The sequence below is a fragment of the Colletotrichum gloeosporioides genome, assembly GCF_011800055.1.
Source record: "Colletotrichum gloeosporioides strain Lc1 chromosome Unknown consensus_52, whole genome shotgun sequence".
Lineage (NCBI taxonomy): Eukaryota > Fungi > Ascomycota > Sordariomycetes > Glomerellales > Glomerellaceae > Colletotrichum > Colletotrichum gloeosporioides.
In genome coordinates, this window is record NW_025544697.1 from 671944 (window position 1) to 686800 (window position 14857).

The window sequence follows — 14857 nt, forward strand, 5'->3', positions numbered from 1 at the left end:
GGTAGCGTCTACGCCCAGCGGATGGCGGCTGTATGGCGTTGTGATACCCTTGTCTTCCTGCACCATAAGCCGTTGTTGGAGGAAAGATTGCCGTTGGATTGGGCAAACAACGCCAACCCCGCACGCATCTTCTGCAGTTTGCCTGCGGCTCATGACGATGGCGGGCTGCTGGACATGGGGGTCTCGCTTACGCTAGCTTCGTGAAAGCAAAGCGTTGACTTGGCTCTGGTGGTGAAGGCTCAAAACAGTACTCTTCCGGGCTGAGTTTTGCGATTCCACTGTAGAAGCTTCGTAGACATAACAACATAGCAATTTAGAGGTGGCCTGCGCAAGCATTTTGGAGACTTTTGCAGGACATTGTAACGTCAGAAAGGTAGGAGACTGGCGTATCGGAAAGCTTTGAAGTTAATAGGCGTACCCAAATTATTCATTACAGGTCGTTGGGACTATTTACACAGAATATAATTCGCTAGATTGTTTTGTCCTCCACTCTTCTTCAAGCCCTCTCATTCAAGGAGCAGGAGTGGCTGCAGGCAAGCAAGCACAGGCGCTGCTAGCCTGAGCAACCTTGTCCTCCTTGGCGCAGTTCTTCACCGCATGCTCAGGCAGAACGCTGACGTCCTTGACCGGAGCGCTCAGGAAAGACTTGCAGAACTCCTGAGACTCCTGCAGACGGCCGGGGACGGACTCGGCGCGGAACGAGCGGAGGCAGTTGTCGGCATTGCAGACGGGGGCCTTAGGGCAGTCCTTGCCAGTCAACTTGACGACGAAGGCGCCGCGCTCGATGGTGTTGATGAAGATGTAGCCGGAGGGGAAGTACGCGTACGAGGACCAGGTGCCGACAAAGCCGACGTAGCCGCCGCCCTCCATGTCGTCGTCCTCGGGGTAGATGTCGAACCAGGCGGCCTCGCAGACGCCGGCACCGGTGGGGTCGGAGGGGATGGAGCTCGCGTCGAGAACGCGCAGGCCGGCGCCGTAGTGGGACTGGTAGATGTAGTTGTCGATGACGTACTGGTTGTGGTCGATGGCCTTGGTCGGGGACTTGAAGAAGCCGGTCTGCTTGGGCGCGGTCAGGTCGCGGATGTCCCAGAAGAAGCTGACGGGGTAGCCGTCGCCGCCGGGCCCGTTGCCGCGGACCTCGTCGAGCTCGTCGTCGAGAACGAGGAACTCTTGGTTGTTCACGTCGAGGACCCAACCCTGGTGGGTGTAGGACGCGCCCTCGTACGAGATGCGGGAGATGATGTTGGTGACGTTGGCCTTGTCCGTGACGTCGTAGATGGTGAGGGTGTCCTCGTTGTAGCCGTAGCAGATGTCCCTGCCCTCGAAGCGCTTGTCGGGGCCGCGGTACACGAGGCACTGGGCATCGTGGACGTAGCCATCACCGCTGGCGCAGCCCAGGGAGATGGGGTCGGCGGGGTTGGTGAGGTCGAAGAAGTTCAGACCGGAGGCGCAGATGGTGTCGTTGCGGGGCTGGGCGCCGACGGCAACACCGTAGCTAAGCTCCTCGTTGACCACAACGTTATGAGCGCGGCCCAGCGGCAGCAGGGCGTTGAAGTGACTGGTCAGGTCGGCCTTGGCGTCGAAAGTAACAGGGCTGGCTGGGTCAATGTCCAGCAGCTTCTTCATGTCGAAGATCTGGATGCCGTGGCCGACGGCCTCGGAGCCGATGACCATGTAGTGCTTGTAGGAGCGAATCTCGCGCCACTCGGAGGGCACCGAGTACTGGGGCAGCCGACCCAGGTAGATGAGCTTGCCGTCGGAGTTGATCTCGGCGAAGGCAGTGCCCTGGTACTGGCCAATGGCCACAAATTCGCGGCCGTCGTCTGAGGTCCAACCCCATGATGAGGAACCCTCACCAAGCTCGTCACCGAGGGCGGCGTGGCTCAGGAAGGAATGGAGGTCGGCGTTGTGGCAACGGAAGGTGTTGTTGCGGTCACCGACGATGGCCTCGGCCCAACCGTTGACGCAAGGAGCGTAGCCAAGCTCGGGGTATTGCTCACTGGCGTAGGCACCGGCCTCTCTCTGGCGGGCAAATTCGGCCTGAACGAGATGTTAGTTAGGCTCATACTGATGATAGGTCTTTCAGGGCAGCTCTCACCTTCTTGCTGGCAATAATCTGCTCGTGAATGACGCCAGAGTCGTACAGCTCAGCGGCAAGATCCGCGTTGGGCTCAATTTCCTTGCCCACCGCCGAAGCAGCGAGGACGGCCAGAGAGCCGAGGTAAGAGGAAGCGCGAACCATGGTGCCTGACGTTCAAATCAAACAAAGATCAGCAGTCTTGTTTGTTTCGATGAGCAGATGGGCCTGAGCCTGGTAATTGAAGTGAGTGAGGGGAGGTGGTGGTACCTTGGGAACTCACATCAGTAGAAGAACGGGGATCCCATCGAACTTATACTCTCACATACTTGAGCTTCCGCACTGCTGGCGGCCGAAGCTCGAACAGCTCCCACAGCTCTGAGCAGTCACTGCTTCCTGTCAATGGATTCTGACATGCAGAGCCCATGCCGGAATGCCTGCTAGCCATATCATCCATCGATCTGGGCATTTCTCGGCGCTGCGGGCAGCCAGACGGTCTCCTCGTGGGTTGCGACTCAGGGAAGCTCGGATGTGACCAAGACATGGCAGGCCGGCGGCATCAACGACAGCTGCAGCGCAACAGTGTAGCATCGGGACGTGAGCGATAAATTTGCAAGCAATTCCAGCCGTTGGGGCGCTCGATTCTGGCACCCAGCGAACGGTTCTTGGAGTCTCTTGGCGGAGGCTCGAAGGGGAAGGTCCCGGGGTCAAGTGCCCCTTGGCGGACAGCGGTCCGGGGAAAGCTTTCGTGGCCACGGCGTAAGAACAGCGGGGCGAGGGGTCCACTTCCCCCGAGACACTGGATGGCCTCCTTTTGCCGTTCTCTGTTCCCTTCCCAAAGTTCCATCATCAAGCACTGCTGTTGTATGGTAGTAATCAACTTCTGCAGGCGTAAGCCGCCCGAACATTGGCCCGGGCCAGGCATCTCTGCAGCGTCGTCGCCGGAGTTAATTCTCATTTCATGGTGTTTGTCTGACGGAGGATGGTCTGGATCGACGCGACGCTCTTGGTGCTTAGGTTGCCTGCGTTAGTATCATGCCGTGTTCGGGCCCAAGACCGCAGACAGATCTTGTTCTGGCCGTGGTATTGGTGAAAACGCGCTTGAGCCCACGGATCCGTGCCATTGCACAGTGGTTACCAGTTGATAATCCGTTAATAATCCATCAGAGACGCGACGGGCTTTCTTGAAGCCTTGTCTATGTCCTGGAGCGCGCAAAACAGCGTAACATATCCATCAATTCAACCAAAACTCCGTTGTGCCGAAGGAAAATCGAAGAGGGGACCGAAGAGGGGACCGATGCGGCTCGCCGATGCTCGGGTCATCACCGCCAAGCAACTGTGCCTGGACCAAGCATTTGATGATAAGCGTGTCGATTGGCTGGTTGGCGTTGCGTTGATAGGCAGCTGCCAAGCAAACGGCTTGGCTGCTTGTCTTGACTTTGCAGAGGACGTATCCCAACGAGCAGACACGCGTCTGTCTGTTCCATGGAACCGCGTGTGTTGATCTAGAAGATGAAATCTCTTCCATCCATATCTTGTATTACCCCGCTCCTGGATACGATGTAAACACTCGAATAGCACGATGTGAGACACTCATCTCCCACCGACAGACTGACCGGCATTTGATGCCATAGGAAACAAACGGCCTCCCGCACGCCGTGTGGTCAAAAATAAGCGACTCCGTCCGAAGTCTATCTCAAAGTTTAAAGAGTTTATTTCCTGTGACTGACCGCTATGCATGCGACCGAGACAGGGGAACGCAGTGGAGATTGCCCACTGGAGAGGCTCGGCTGTTACTCCATAGCGACCGACCTCTGCTGTAGTGTCGCCCCTATCACGCAGCACATTTTCAGGTATGCACGTTATTCGTAATGAGTTCTCCGCACCGCCTATCTCCCCCGCTTCAGCACCCAAGACTCCCCTATTCCTGATGAGGCAGGAGACCAGAACCACCGCCTTGGGCCAATATCGCCAGCGAAAGCTCCATGTTCAACTCTTCCGTCATCGACTTGTTGGCCACTATCTTCGTATTGGAGTTGACTACATGCAGGCCAAGCCCTTTGCACAGCCGCTTTGTTAACCAGTGCTAATGTGCCCCATCCGGGTTCCTACAACTGGGTTGACCATGGTGTATCGGCATGTCTCTCATCGATGATGGCGCAACCAACCCAAAAAGGTTCATGGGCGGTTGTTTGGTCGTCTTCGTCTTGAAATGGTAAAACTTGGAGCTGTTGTCCATCTTTTTTGAGGATGGTCCAGGACGTTTCTCTCATGACACTACAGGCGTAAAGGCTGTCATCAACACATCGCATCCACGTGTTGAGACTGTCCTGGCATGAGATGCTGGTTCTGGCCAAGTCGGCCTTGGCCAGGTTGAGAGGACTCCCACGAGTGGCATCAGGGCTTCCCCATCAACGAAAGCCTCCTGCACTGTGACCCTGTTCCTGCCTTTTCGGATCACTCCGTCCAAGACCCTGGGTGTACGCCGCCGCTTCCGTCTATCCGATGCACCCATGTTCGTCTCATGGTTGAGCATCCCCCGCCTCTGCCCGCCATGCTACCCTAGGTCGACGACATGCAAGCCCTTTTTGGGTCAAATCAGCCCCCAAAAGTGTCTGGATATCTCTTCCTCGCCTAGTATCGGCATCTGCTGTTCGTTACTGCCCAGATAATCCTGCATCCCACCGTTCCACGAATCCTCCGTCTGCCCAAACGCATCAAAGAGGAACATCAAGTCATTACCGAGTGAGAACGCATCAGGAGCCGCCGTTCCGAAATCCGTCGATCCAACGTTCTGGCCAGACGCCATGCCGCCCAGCCCTGGATCTATAGTATCTGCAGACACTACTTGATGGCTACTGCTCGTCCCGAAAGATCGGCTAGATGAATCCAGGAGCTGTCGCCCCAGCTCTTCTCTACGGCCATTGCTGTCGTCGCCCCTCAAACCGATCCGTTGAGCGAGGGGCAACAGCCCGCGGATGCTCTTCCACAGCCTCCTGCTGGCAGTCCCCTGGCGAGAAAAGCCTTTCACTAATTCAGCGGCAGAGAGAAAGCTGTCTCTGCATGGCTCGGCAAATATCCGAGAGCCATGACATACTGCCAGAAACAGAACGGCAACGGCGCTCAGGAGGAAGTAGTTGAATGCGCTCTGCTGGCGCATGTATATATCGCTCGTCTCGCTCAGGTGGACCAGCACAGATATACTGTCGATGGCAATGTCGACCACAAGACGAGCCTTTTGCGGATCGGCTTCGATGCTGGCGGAGCTTATCACGTGGTGCCGGTGTATCAACGTGCGGATATGGTTACCTCGCAGGTACAGCAAAGCCTGTAGTCGTCGCAAGGCTCGAGGTGGCTGGGTAGCCGTGCCCCGGTGTAAGGGATGACGGAGTTGCAGGTCGTCGGGTATTGAGTTTGACCAGTTCTGCGCAGTGAAGTCGAGGAACGCGACAGTGTCCTTTGGGATGGTTTGAGATGGCGCGCTGAACGGCGGTAGAGCGTCCCAGGCTTTCGAGCATAGTCGGCCATAGCCGATCAAACATCGAAGGTAAGGGAACTCGTCAGGCTGAGCTATGTCAGCAACATGGTTAACCACGCCCGCGTCGTTTTGACTTACTGGCTCAGGCAAGTCTGGATCTATGTCTCGATCAATGAGAGCAAACGACAGACTCGTCCCGAAACTCCATCGTCGATCCAGCACATAAACACACCAAAACACACGGACCGCCAAACCCCGTTCTCGCTCGTCTGGAAAGTTCTCGACGAGGCTCAGGTTCTGATGTAGGCCCATTTCCAGCGCCGCTCGAGCCGCTATACCGATATTCCTCCACGCGAGGAGCTCTTCGTCAGAAAAGAAATAGTAAATGCTCTGCTCTCATAGTCAGCTTCCAGATATGGTCAGCCCAGAGCTGCAGACTTACAATCATGGTCATGATCTGGATGACCTTCAGATCAGCCTGGGCATCGATCGATAGCTGGTATATGAGATGTTTCAGTGGCTCTACGAGCTTATTGCTGGCGTGGTTCTTGCCGTGGGCTTCGACGACAATGCTCGTGGCGATGGCAACTTTTGCTAGAATGACATCTTTGATATCCACAGCCGGCGGTCCAGCTGTTGCCGGTCGATCTGGGGAGTCTTCGACGAAACACCTAATTTCCGCAGCCTTTGAAACTAGCTCTCCGGTGTCGAGAAAAGGGTACACCGTCTCGACCTCTTCCTGGAAAACTTCTAATAATCTCACGACTTCATCCAGAGGCATGGTGAGAAGCACATCTGTTCCAGGAACTGAGAGTGCTGGCTCGGACTGTTCGGGCGTCGGATACCGAGTGGGTGCCAGCGACTCGCATACACCGGATGGGAGCGGGGTCTGCGCCGAAATGCCCATTCTCGTGAGCGAGGTCTCGGCGACTTTCAAGCTGAAGGCGGACCTCGTGGGGCCGACGAATTGCGGTTGCTTCGGCTCTTGTACTTGCGGTGATGAAGTGCCATGTATCGACATGTGGCGTTGCGAGCTAGGGGAGTTGGAGGATGTTTGGCGGGATTTGTCTGAGGCCAGTCTGCCTACGGTGTTGGCTAGACTAGCCACCTGCTCTCGCAGCATGGATATCTCATCCATGATTACATCGTTCGGTAAGCTGGCAAAGACGTCAGAATAGCCCTGTGGTTGACCGCATTTCAGATTCTCACCTGCTTCTTGCAGACCTCCGAGAAGCCCGAGGCCTTTCTCGCGGGGCAATGCTGCCATCCTGAGAGGGAGCCGCCCCGAAGACGCACTGCACGCCGCTGGTGATGCATCTTCGGCATTCCTCCTCGTTTTCTTCTCTCACGCATTTGAGCTTTCGTTTCTTACATTCGGAGCTAGATTTTGTCATGAGCTGGGCATTGGCAGGACACGGGAGAAGAGGTACATACCAAGCGGCAGCCGCATACTTGGCGCGCTTTGATCTTGGCGGGTTGGACCCTGGCGGCGGTGATCTCCTTCGCACTGAGGACGTGGCTTCTGGCGATTGCGCATCCGAGTCGTCGTTGTCAGGAGCCATGGCTTATTGGGTCATAAGTCGTGAAAAGACATGAAGTCTGGACTCGCTGGCTGAAGTGAGGACAGCTGAGCTAAGGCTACTTAGAGTTCGCAGGAACGAGCGGACGCAGAACCTGGGGAAGAGTGGGGGTTTTGTATCAACTCAAAGCCGGTTCAAGGTCCGGGAGCCGGCACATTCCCCGCAGGCGTCCCCGCCCCCTCATGACGGGGGTCACAGTGGGTATTGCGATGGGGGTACGACAGCGCAGCCATTACCAATCCTGATTTCTATATGCAACAAGAGGCTGCCGGTCAGAGATACTGAATTGATAGCAAGTTCAACGAACCCGTCAACGCCGGTTATCATGGAGGATCACATCATTTGAGGCCTCACTTCAAGAGTCAAGGATCGGCTCGGGTATTTCTCGGTGTTCATTCTCGGCGAGTTCTTGGCTTCTGGGATTTTGTCATTCACTTATTCTTTCGTCTTTGCATCTATTTTAAACAGTTATCGAATTCTACTAAACGAATTTCCTTTCACCTTTTCAAGTCTACGGACCCTTCTCATCCGACCACACATGTCGCTAATCTAACTGCTTAACACAGACTCCCTGTGAATATTTCTCTCTCTAAACTATCTTTCAAGTCCTACGCCTTTTCCGATTCCCTCAAAGCCTCGCTCAAAGTCTCGAGATCTCTAGGAATGAATCGCGCCTTGTACGGCCGCGGCATTGCCACCAAACTTGTGGGGTCCGCATTTCCGGAAATGGGGTGATGGTCAACATCGTCGTACTTTTCAATCTTGAAGCTGTTAAGCAGTCTCATGTAGACGAGATATAACTCCCTGTTAGCCAGAAGCGAGCCAGCGCACATTCGGTAGCCAACACCATAGGTGAAAAGAGGCGCATCGGGCTGCTCCAGCCATCTCTCGGGGCGGAAGACTTCAGGATCAGTCCACACTTCAGAGTCTGCCAAAAATTAGCGTTTAATTCGAGTCTCTTCTTAGATGGGAAGATGAAACCTACCCATGTTGCACGCCCAGGCGTTGAGGAAGATGACCGATCCCTTGGGAATGAGCACCTCGCCGTAAGGCACATCGCGAACCGAGGCCCTCGGAAGAGCAAGGCGAAGAACAGTGTAATATCTCAGAGACTCGCGGACCAACGCCACGATGTAGCGGCACTGCTGGTCATCCTCAGAGTCGCACATAGGCTGCTTCTCGCTGTAGAACTCGCGAATAGCTGCAACCGCCTTCTCCTGGATATCGGGTCTCTGGGCCAGCATTGCCACGAACCAGGCAACTTGAGTCGTGACGGTGTCGAGTCCACCAGAAAGCATCGTGAGACTGATGGAGGTCAGCTCCGCGTTGTTGAGCTTCGCGTCTTGGTCCATGATGACGTTGGCTTGGATGCAGGGCTTGTGCGTTCCGTTGGCCATGCGCTCATCGAGGCCCCTGTTCAGGTTGGTCAAATAGACGTCGCGTCTGCTCCTCATCTCGCGCGCCTTGGCCGAGTGCATGTTAATCGGGTTGAGACGGAGGAGGGGGATGTAGTCTTGAAGGTTGCCGGTGGTGGATCGGAAGCGGCTGATTTCCTCCTCGACGTGGGTGATCTCCTTGAAAAGACCGTCCTTTTGACTGCTCATGCGCACGCCCCAGTTGAGTGTCAGGGCAAGTGAGAGAGACAGGCGCTGGATCATCGGCATGGGGTCTACGGGTGCTTGACCGGCCTTTCCGTATTCATACAGCTCCTTGATGAAGTCTTTGGTTTCGACATCGAGATGGGGGACATAGGTAGCGACGGAAGGACGGTTCAAAGCGGACGCTGCACCTTTGCGACGGCGCTTGAGAGAGTCGCTGTAGGGGGACGTTCCAATAGTGGTTCCGGCGGTGTCTGAGAGAACCTATTTACTGATGTTAGTCAAGCCACTCACATCAGGAACATATAAGGATGTGCAAACAAGAGAGTGTACTAACCTTGTGGAAAGTATAGAATTCCGGACGAGAGCTGAGAGCCTGGGCGTTCTGTCCAAAAAGAGCCCTCGCAGCGGAGGCAGAGTTGACAACGACGACGGGAACATTGCCAAGTTGAATCTGGTATACTGATCCAAACTTCTTCGCCCATCTGCGGTATTGCTCTGCTGCGTTGACCCGAATATCCCACAAGTTGCCGATCAGGGGTAGCCCTCGGGGTCCGTCCAACTTGGCGATGCGCGCTTGAGAGCGGATGAACTCATTCGCAATGACGTAGATGAGGGGTATCAAGAGAATGCCCGTGATGGTTGACTGCAGCGCGTGGTCAAAGACCCGCTGCTGGAAAGCTTGGATGGCGTTGGAGATGGCCATGGCTGTAGAATTGGCACTTGTGATCGCAGTCTTTGTCAAGCTGAAGACACACCGGTATCCAATTGCGATTCATGGGAAGATGATTACTACTGAGACGTGATATCTATACCGGTCTGATCTTGCCGCCCCTACCCGGGCCTCAGCTCCGTCACAGCACCAAGAGAAATGCCGTACGGGTCCCGTCGGTACTGTTAGTTACCGCCGGTGTCAGCCAAACGCGTTCCTCTCGGAACTGAATTGCTGCTAAGCGGCTGCTGGGATCGCTAAGTCCCCCGCATCTGCAACCCCAGGTTTTCCCCTGTGGGGGCGGGTAGCGACATGAACCCCGCACGGAACGTCGGGATGGCCGGCGACTGCTGCAGGGTCTCTTCCGAGCGGAACCACAGGGTTTCCGAGGACGACTGGGCAGTGCCAGCGATGAAGCCTGCCTCGTTGATAGGTGTCACTTGCTTCCCCGCCGGATATTTTGTCTCAAATAGGTCTAGATCTATCTTTGAAGTCCGATAAGCAAGTAGCATGGGATGGATCCATGTCTGGTCTGTGCTATCTCCAACTCAGTCTTCCACAGGCATAATTCGAATTACCAATGTGACATGTCTGGAGAAGGCCAAGCATTGTGAACTTGGTCTCATCTGAGGATCTGAGCATTGTTTGTATCTGCATTTGGTAGAGTCGTTTCACTACTACAGACATATCACTTCTCTCATAGGGTCTCAAGGATAGATAGATAGTTGCACCGATAACATGACTCTCTGCGTGTGTTATTGCCGTTGATCACGTCCAGTCTGGTTTCATTCTTAGCCCAAGCCACTGAGCTGCTGCCACTGTCCTTATCTCGGAACCCGGAAATCACACACACACACACACAGGCCACGTCCTGCCTCGTCACGCGTAGATGCCAATCGCCGGATTTGTGCGGTATGGAATGCCGCCGACGCTCAGGGGCTCAACGGTCCAGCATCAACATTGACCTGTCACAATTGCAGGATTATCAATGACATTTCCGCCACGTCGTATTGTGCATAACACGGGGGAATGTTGATGAACAATTCCGCTGCATGCGTTGTGCAATCTTTCCCACCACAGAGCGGTCAGCAAGTCTAGCTGCTGGGCATAGAGCATTCACAACTTACAACCTCTTTACTTCCTACAACACGCCATACCCTCCGGAAAGCAAAACAAGTCGTACGACTGTCAACTGATTTTCTTGGCCACAGATGGACGCAAAGTTTGATATGGACGTCAACGAGACGAAGACGGGCGAGCCCCTAAGAGCCATCGATTCCACGGCCGATAACGTCAACGCTATCTCCGATGAAGACCGCCTGGCGCAGCTCGGTCATGCACAGGAACTCAAGAGGCAGTTCTCGCTGCCGACCCTTGGGGCGCTCTGCCTCTGCTTGATGGCAACATGGGAAGCACTCTCAACTGTCGTCGCTCAAGCACTCTTGAGTGGAGGTGCACCTTGCCTCTTCTACAACTAGTAAGTTAAGATGATGATTTTGTTCCTTGGCAATAGACTTATAGATGCCTTAGTGTCCTATCCTTCGTCTGTTCTGTGTGCATTGCAGCCTCGTTGGGTGAGATCGCATCCATCTACCCGACTGCAGGCGGTATGTCTCAATATCTTCAAGCTCCTCAAGATGTTTACAACGGTCTAAAGTGGTGATATCAAGGACAATACCATTGGGTTGCCGCTCTATGTCCCCCAAAGACTCGGTCACTTGCAGCGTTCACCACTGGCTGGATCTCTGTCGGTGGCCTCACAGTCTTTTGCGCATCAGCTGCATTTGCCGCAGGGTTACAAACACAAGCTTTGATCATATTGAACGATGATTCATATGTACCTCAACGCTGGCAGGGAATGCTTTTTTACTGGGCAGTTCTTCTCTATTCTTCTGCACTCAACATCTGGGGTTCAAGGATGTTGCCCCACGCGAACATGATCTCCGGTACAACCGCAAGTGCTGATGCTCGATAAGTATGCTGATTAACTTTTGAACAGGGGTTATTCACGTTGTGGCATTCGTTGCAATTCTCATTGTTCTCGGAGTCATGGCTCCGAAAAATACTCCATCATTTGTCTTCACTGAGTTCGTCAACAGCAGTGGATGGACTAATGATGGGGTATCATGGCTTGTAGGGCTCATCAGCGCAGTATATCCCTTCCTTGGGTAAGTCTATTTTTGTTTAAAATCATCCAGAGATTCCTATTAGGTTAATATTGCACTTACTAACGAAATGATTTCCATAGATATGATGCAGCCTGTCACATGGCAGAAGAAATCCCTAACGCCACTCGGAACGTCCCAATCGCCATGGTAGGCAGCGTTGTCGCCAACGGCCTCATGGGTCTCGTATATGTCGTTGTTCTCCTCTTTTCCACAGGATCCCTCGAAACGCTTTTGGCTACCCCGACGGGGTTTCCCTTCATGCAGATATATCTTGACGCCACGAAGTCAAGGGCCGGAGCCACTGTTATGTCCCTTACCTTGATCACGGTAGCCATTGCAGCAACAGTAGGCTGCATCACGTCTGCTTCTCGCACTCTGTGGGCTTTCGCGCGCGATAAAGCAGTGCCCTTCGATGCCTACTTCAGCCATGTCCACAAGGACCTTCAAGTCCCAGTAAGGGCGATAGCTGTGGTTACGATCATGCAGCTCCTGCTTGGATTCCTCTATCTTGGGAACACCACAGCCTTCAATGCTGTCCTTTCCATGGCGATTATTGGTATATATCTTTCCTACAGTATCCCAATTGCGTATATGCTTCTTGTTGGACGGAATAGATTGACCCCCAAGGAATATGGGCCTTTCAGACTTGGGGGACTTCTGGGTCCTGTGCTGAACGTCGTAAGCCTGGTGTGGATGACGGTCGTCATTATCTTCAGCACTTTCCCATCTGCGCAACCTGTAACGGCCCAGAATATGAATTATTCTACAGTGGTTATGGCTGGTTGGCTTGTGTCTGGACTCTGTTACTATTTCGCTCGCGGCCACGCAAAGTTTGAGGTTCCTGTTGTCATCTCCGAAGTTGTCGAGGGAGTTAGGGATACTTGAGCGGTGCTCTTGCTTGTGTCACTTGTCGTTTGGATTATGAATCGCATTTCACAATCAACATGGAAACAAAGTCTCGCAAGAGTCTTTGCCTCGCGCAACTCTGAGCTTAGCTGAGTTAGTAAATTTCACAAGTTGACAGATGCATGTTACAATGACTATGAGGTATTTGAGACCCATAACCTGTGTAGTGCGCCAAAAGAATATCAGAGTAGCTCTAGGCATTTAAAGTTAACACACCTGAGACACCAAATGCTTCTTTCTGATGAATACAAAAACTGAAATGAACATGTCATGAAACAGGTGCACGAAAAATGTCGGTTGGAATTCTTGCTTATTTGAAAGCTTGCATTCTTAATATTCATAATAGGTTTCGTTCAGTCTTCTCGGTCAATGGTCAATCTGATTAATTCAATCTCAATTTGGGGCTTCATCTTCCCATGACTAATGGTCAATTTCATCTTTAGTTATCTCTCGAAGTACCAACTCATTCTGGACGCTTGAAATGCCTAGCCAGACTTGACCAACTATCTTCACTGTACCCCTTCTGGACCTTCTGGCAAGTTTCCAGACCCCATTCCGTAACCCCAATCATAAGCGAGCTCTCGAACATGAATGCCATGCTTCCCTCCCCGATCTTCTGTGGCTTCAAGTCCGCATTAGACGCCCGCTCAAAAGTGCTTGCATCAGGGCCATGAGCGGACATGACATTGTGCAAACTTGCTCCCGCGGGACGGAAGCCCCCGCCAGTTTTCGCGTCGTAGTCGCCACAAATCAGGCCCATGAATTCGGACATGGTGTTGCGGTGGTACCAGGGAGGACGGAAGGTGTCTTCTTGTACTAGCCATCGGGGTGGAAAGATAACGAAGTCGGCGATGGCAGTGCCGGGATGGTCAGACGGGCCTGTAAGGACAGTGTAGATTGACGGGTCTGGGTGGTCGAAGGAAATGCTGCCGATAACTGAGAACCGACCCAGGTCATATTTGAAAGGGTAGTATTTCCCATGCCACGCGACGACATCGAATGGGGTGTGCTTCTGCTTAGCGACAAAGAACGACCCATTGAATTTGTTGACGATGGACCATTCCGACTCATCTTCGTCGAATGCTGCAATGGGAATCTGGAAGTCTCTGGGGTTTGCCAGACAATTTGAGCCTATGGGGCCCAGCTCTGGCAGAGTGAAGTGACCCTGGTGAAGCTCGAGGATGTAACCTCTGACAGGGCCTTCCGGAAGGTTGACTTGGTATCGAATACCCCGTGGTATGACGGCAATTTCATTGGGGCGGACCAGAATGTTTCCCAACTCAGTCTTGATGTCCAATACACCGTGCTGAAGTACGATGAGCATGTCGCCGTCCGATGAATACATCGCGGTTTTGGCGTCCATGCTCTTCCCGGCAGCGAAAATGAAGATGCCCAGGCCAGTTTTCATCGCTGGATCACCAGCACCACCAACGGGCCTCAGACCGCTAATCCAATCGGTATCATTGCTGATGTCAAACGGATCCCAGCGAAGTTGGTTAGGGATCTGGTGGATCTGGCCCCCAGGTTTCGGGCCATTCTCCCGCAGCGGCTCGAAAGAGGAGTGGGACGCAGCAGGGATGATGCGGTAAAGCCATGTCTGCAAGTTCTCATGTCGCGGTGCTGTAAATGCTGTGCCCGAGAGCTTCTCCGCATACAGGCCATACGGAGCTTTCTGGGGCGAGTTCGCTCCAATTGGCAATGCACCTTTAATGGCCTCTGACCTAGAGTAACATTAGTGATGTTCATGATGGCGATATGCCAGACCGTCGTGTGGGACGTTGCGCCGTCTTGGAGAACTTACTCATGGAATGAGTCAAAGCCGTTGAGATATTCGTACTTCTCTTTCACGGAGAAGTCGGTGACTGGCATGGTGGAAGAAGTAGTTGAACTTGGAGGAAACGACTTTTGTGACCGAGGGGTAACCAGCGAATCTAGTGACGGCGGGAGCGAAAAGATGATCTCCAAGGTAAGATTTATCAATCGCTGTAGGCCACGGCGAGAATTCAGCAATTATTATCGCGACAAATTTGCTGCAATAGCATATTTGACAATGAAGCTTTGCCCTATTTTCACCTCGACCGTACGCAGAACAAGACGACCTTAAAACTCATGTCTCCACAGGACCGAGACTGAGAGTTTGCGCATTGCCACAACCAAAGCCGAATTCATTGCCGGCTGATACAGCGAACGACAGTAACTCGCCTCTACGGAAGGAGCGGAAAGTATTTCTCGCGGTAATGAAGACCCCTTGCGGGGTGAGTTGGGTGAATCGAGATCTCGGAAGTTCGGAACGCAACCACTTCCGAGGTTGCTCAATCACCACAAGAATCTCCAAGCC

General features: G+C 53.5%; 4 protein-coding genes across 4 annotated transcripts; 1 reads left to right on the top strand and 3 right to left on the bottom strand.

Annotated features, from left to right (window-relative positions):
• Positions 1 to 510: 510 nt before the first annotated feature.
• Positions 511 to 2242, bottom strand: GCG54_00008522 (uncharacterized protein; the record flags this gene model as incomplete). The annotated part of the gene is made up of 2 exons (XM_045408487.1): positions 511 to 2040; positions 2099 to 2242. 2 exons carry the CDS (start codon positions 2240 to 2242, stop codon positions 511 to 513), a joined length of 1674 nt encoding a protein of 557 aa, XP_045263177.1.
• Positions 2243 to 4670: 2428 nt separating this feature from the next.
• On the bottom strand, positions 4671 to 7117 carry GCG54_00008523 (uncharacterized protein; the record flags this gene model as incomplete). The annotated part of the gene is made up of 5 exons (XM_045408488.1): positions 4671 to 5642; positions 5694 to 5945; positions 5998 to 6712; positions 6765 to 6935; positions 6990 to 7117. The coding sequence occupies 5 exons, from the start codon at positions 7115 to 7117 to the stop codon at positions 4671 to 4673; spliced, it is 2238 nt and encodes a 745-aa protein (XP_045263178.1).
• Positions 7118 to 7743: 626 nt separating this feature from the next.
• On the bottom strand, positions 7744 to 14388 carry GCG54_00008524 (3-hydroxyphenylacetate 6-hydroxylase; the record flags this gene model as incomplete). Its single annotated transcript, XM_045408489.1, has 5 exons — positions 7744 to 8063; positions 8121 to 8997; positions 9071 to 9455; positions 13038 to 14240; positions 14321 to 14388. 5 exons carry the CDS (start codon positions 14386 to 14388, stop codon positions 7744 to 7746), a joined length of 2853 nt encoding a protein of 950 aa, XP_045263179.1.
• GCG54_00008525 (putative amino-acid permease C15C4.04c) lies at positions 10657 to 12498 on the top strand (the record flags this gene model as incomplete). Its single annotated transcript, XM_045408490.1, has 5 exons — positions 10657 to 10922; positions 10976 to 11052; positions 11116 to 11391; positions 11445 to 11613; positions 11694 to 12498. The coding sequence occupies 5 exons, from the start codon at positions 10657 to 10659 to the stop codon at positions 12496 to 12498; spliced, it is 1593 nt and encodes a 530-aa protein (XP_045263180.1).
• Positions 14389 to 14857: the final 469 nt, after the last annotated feature.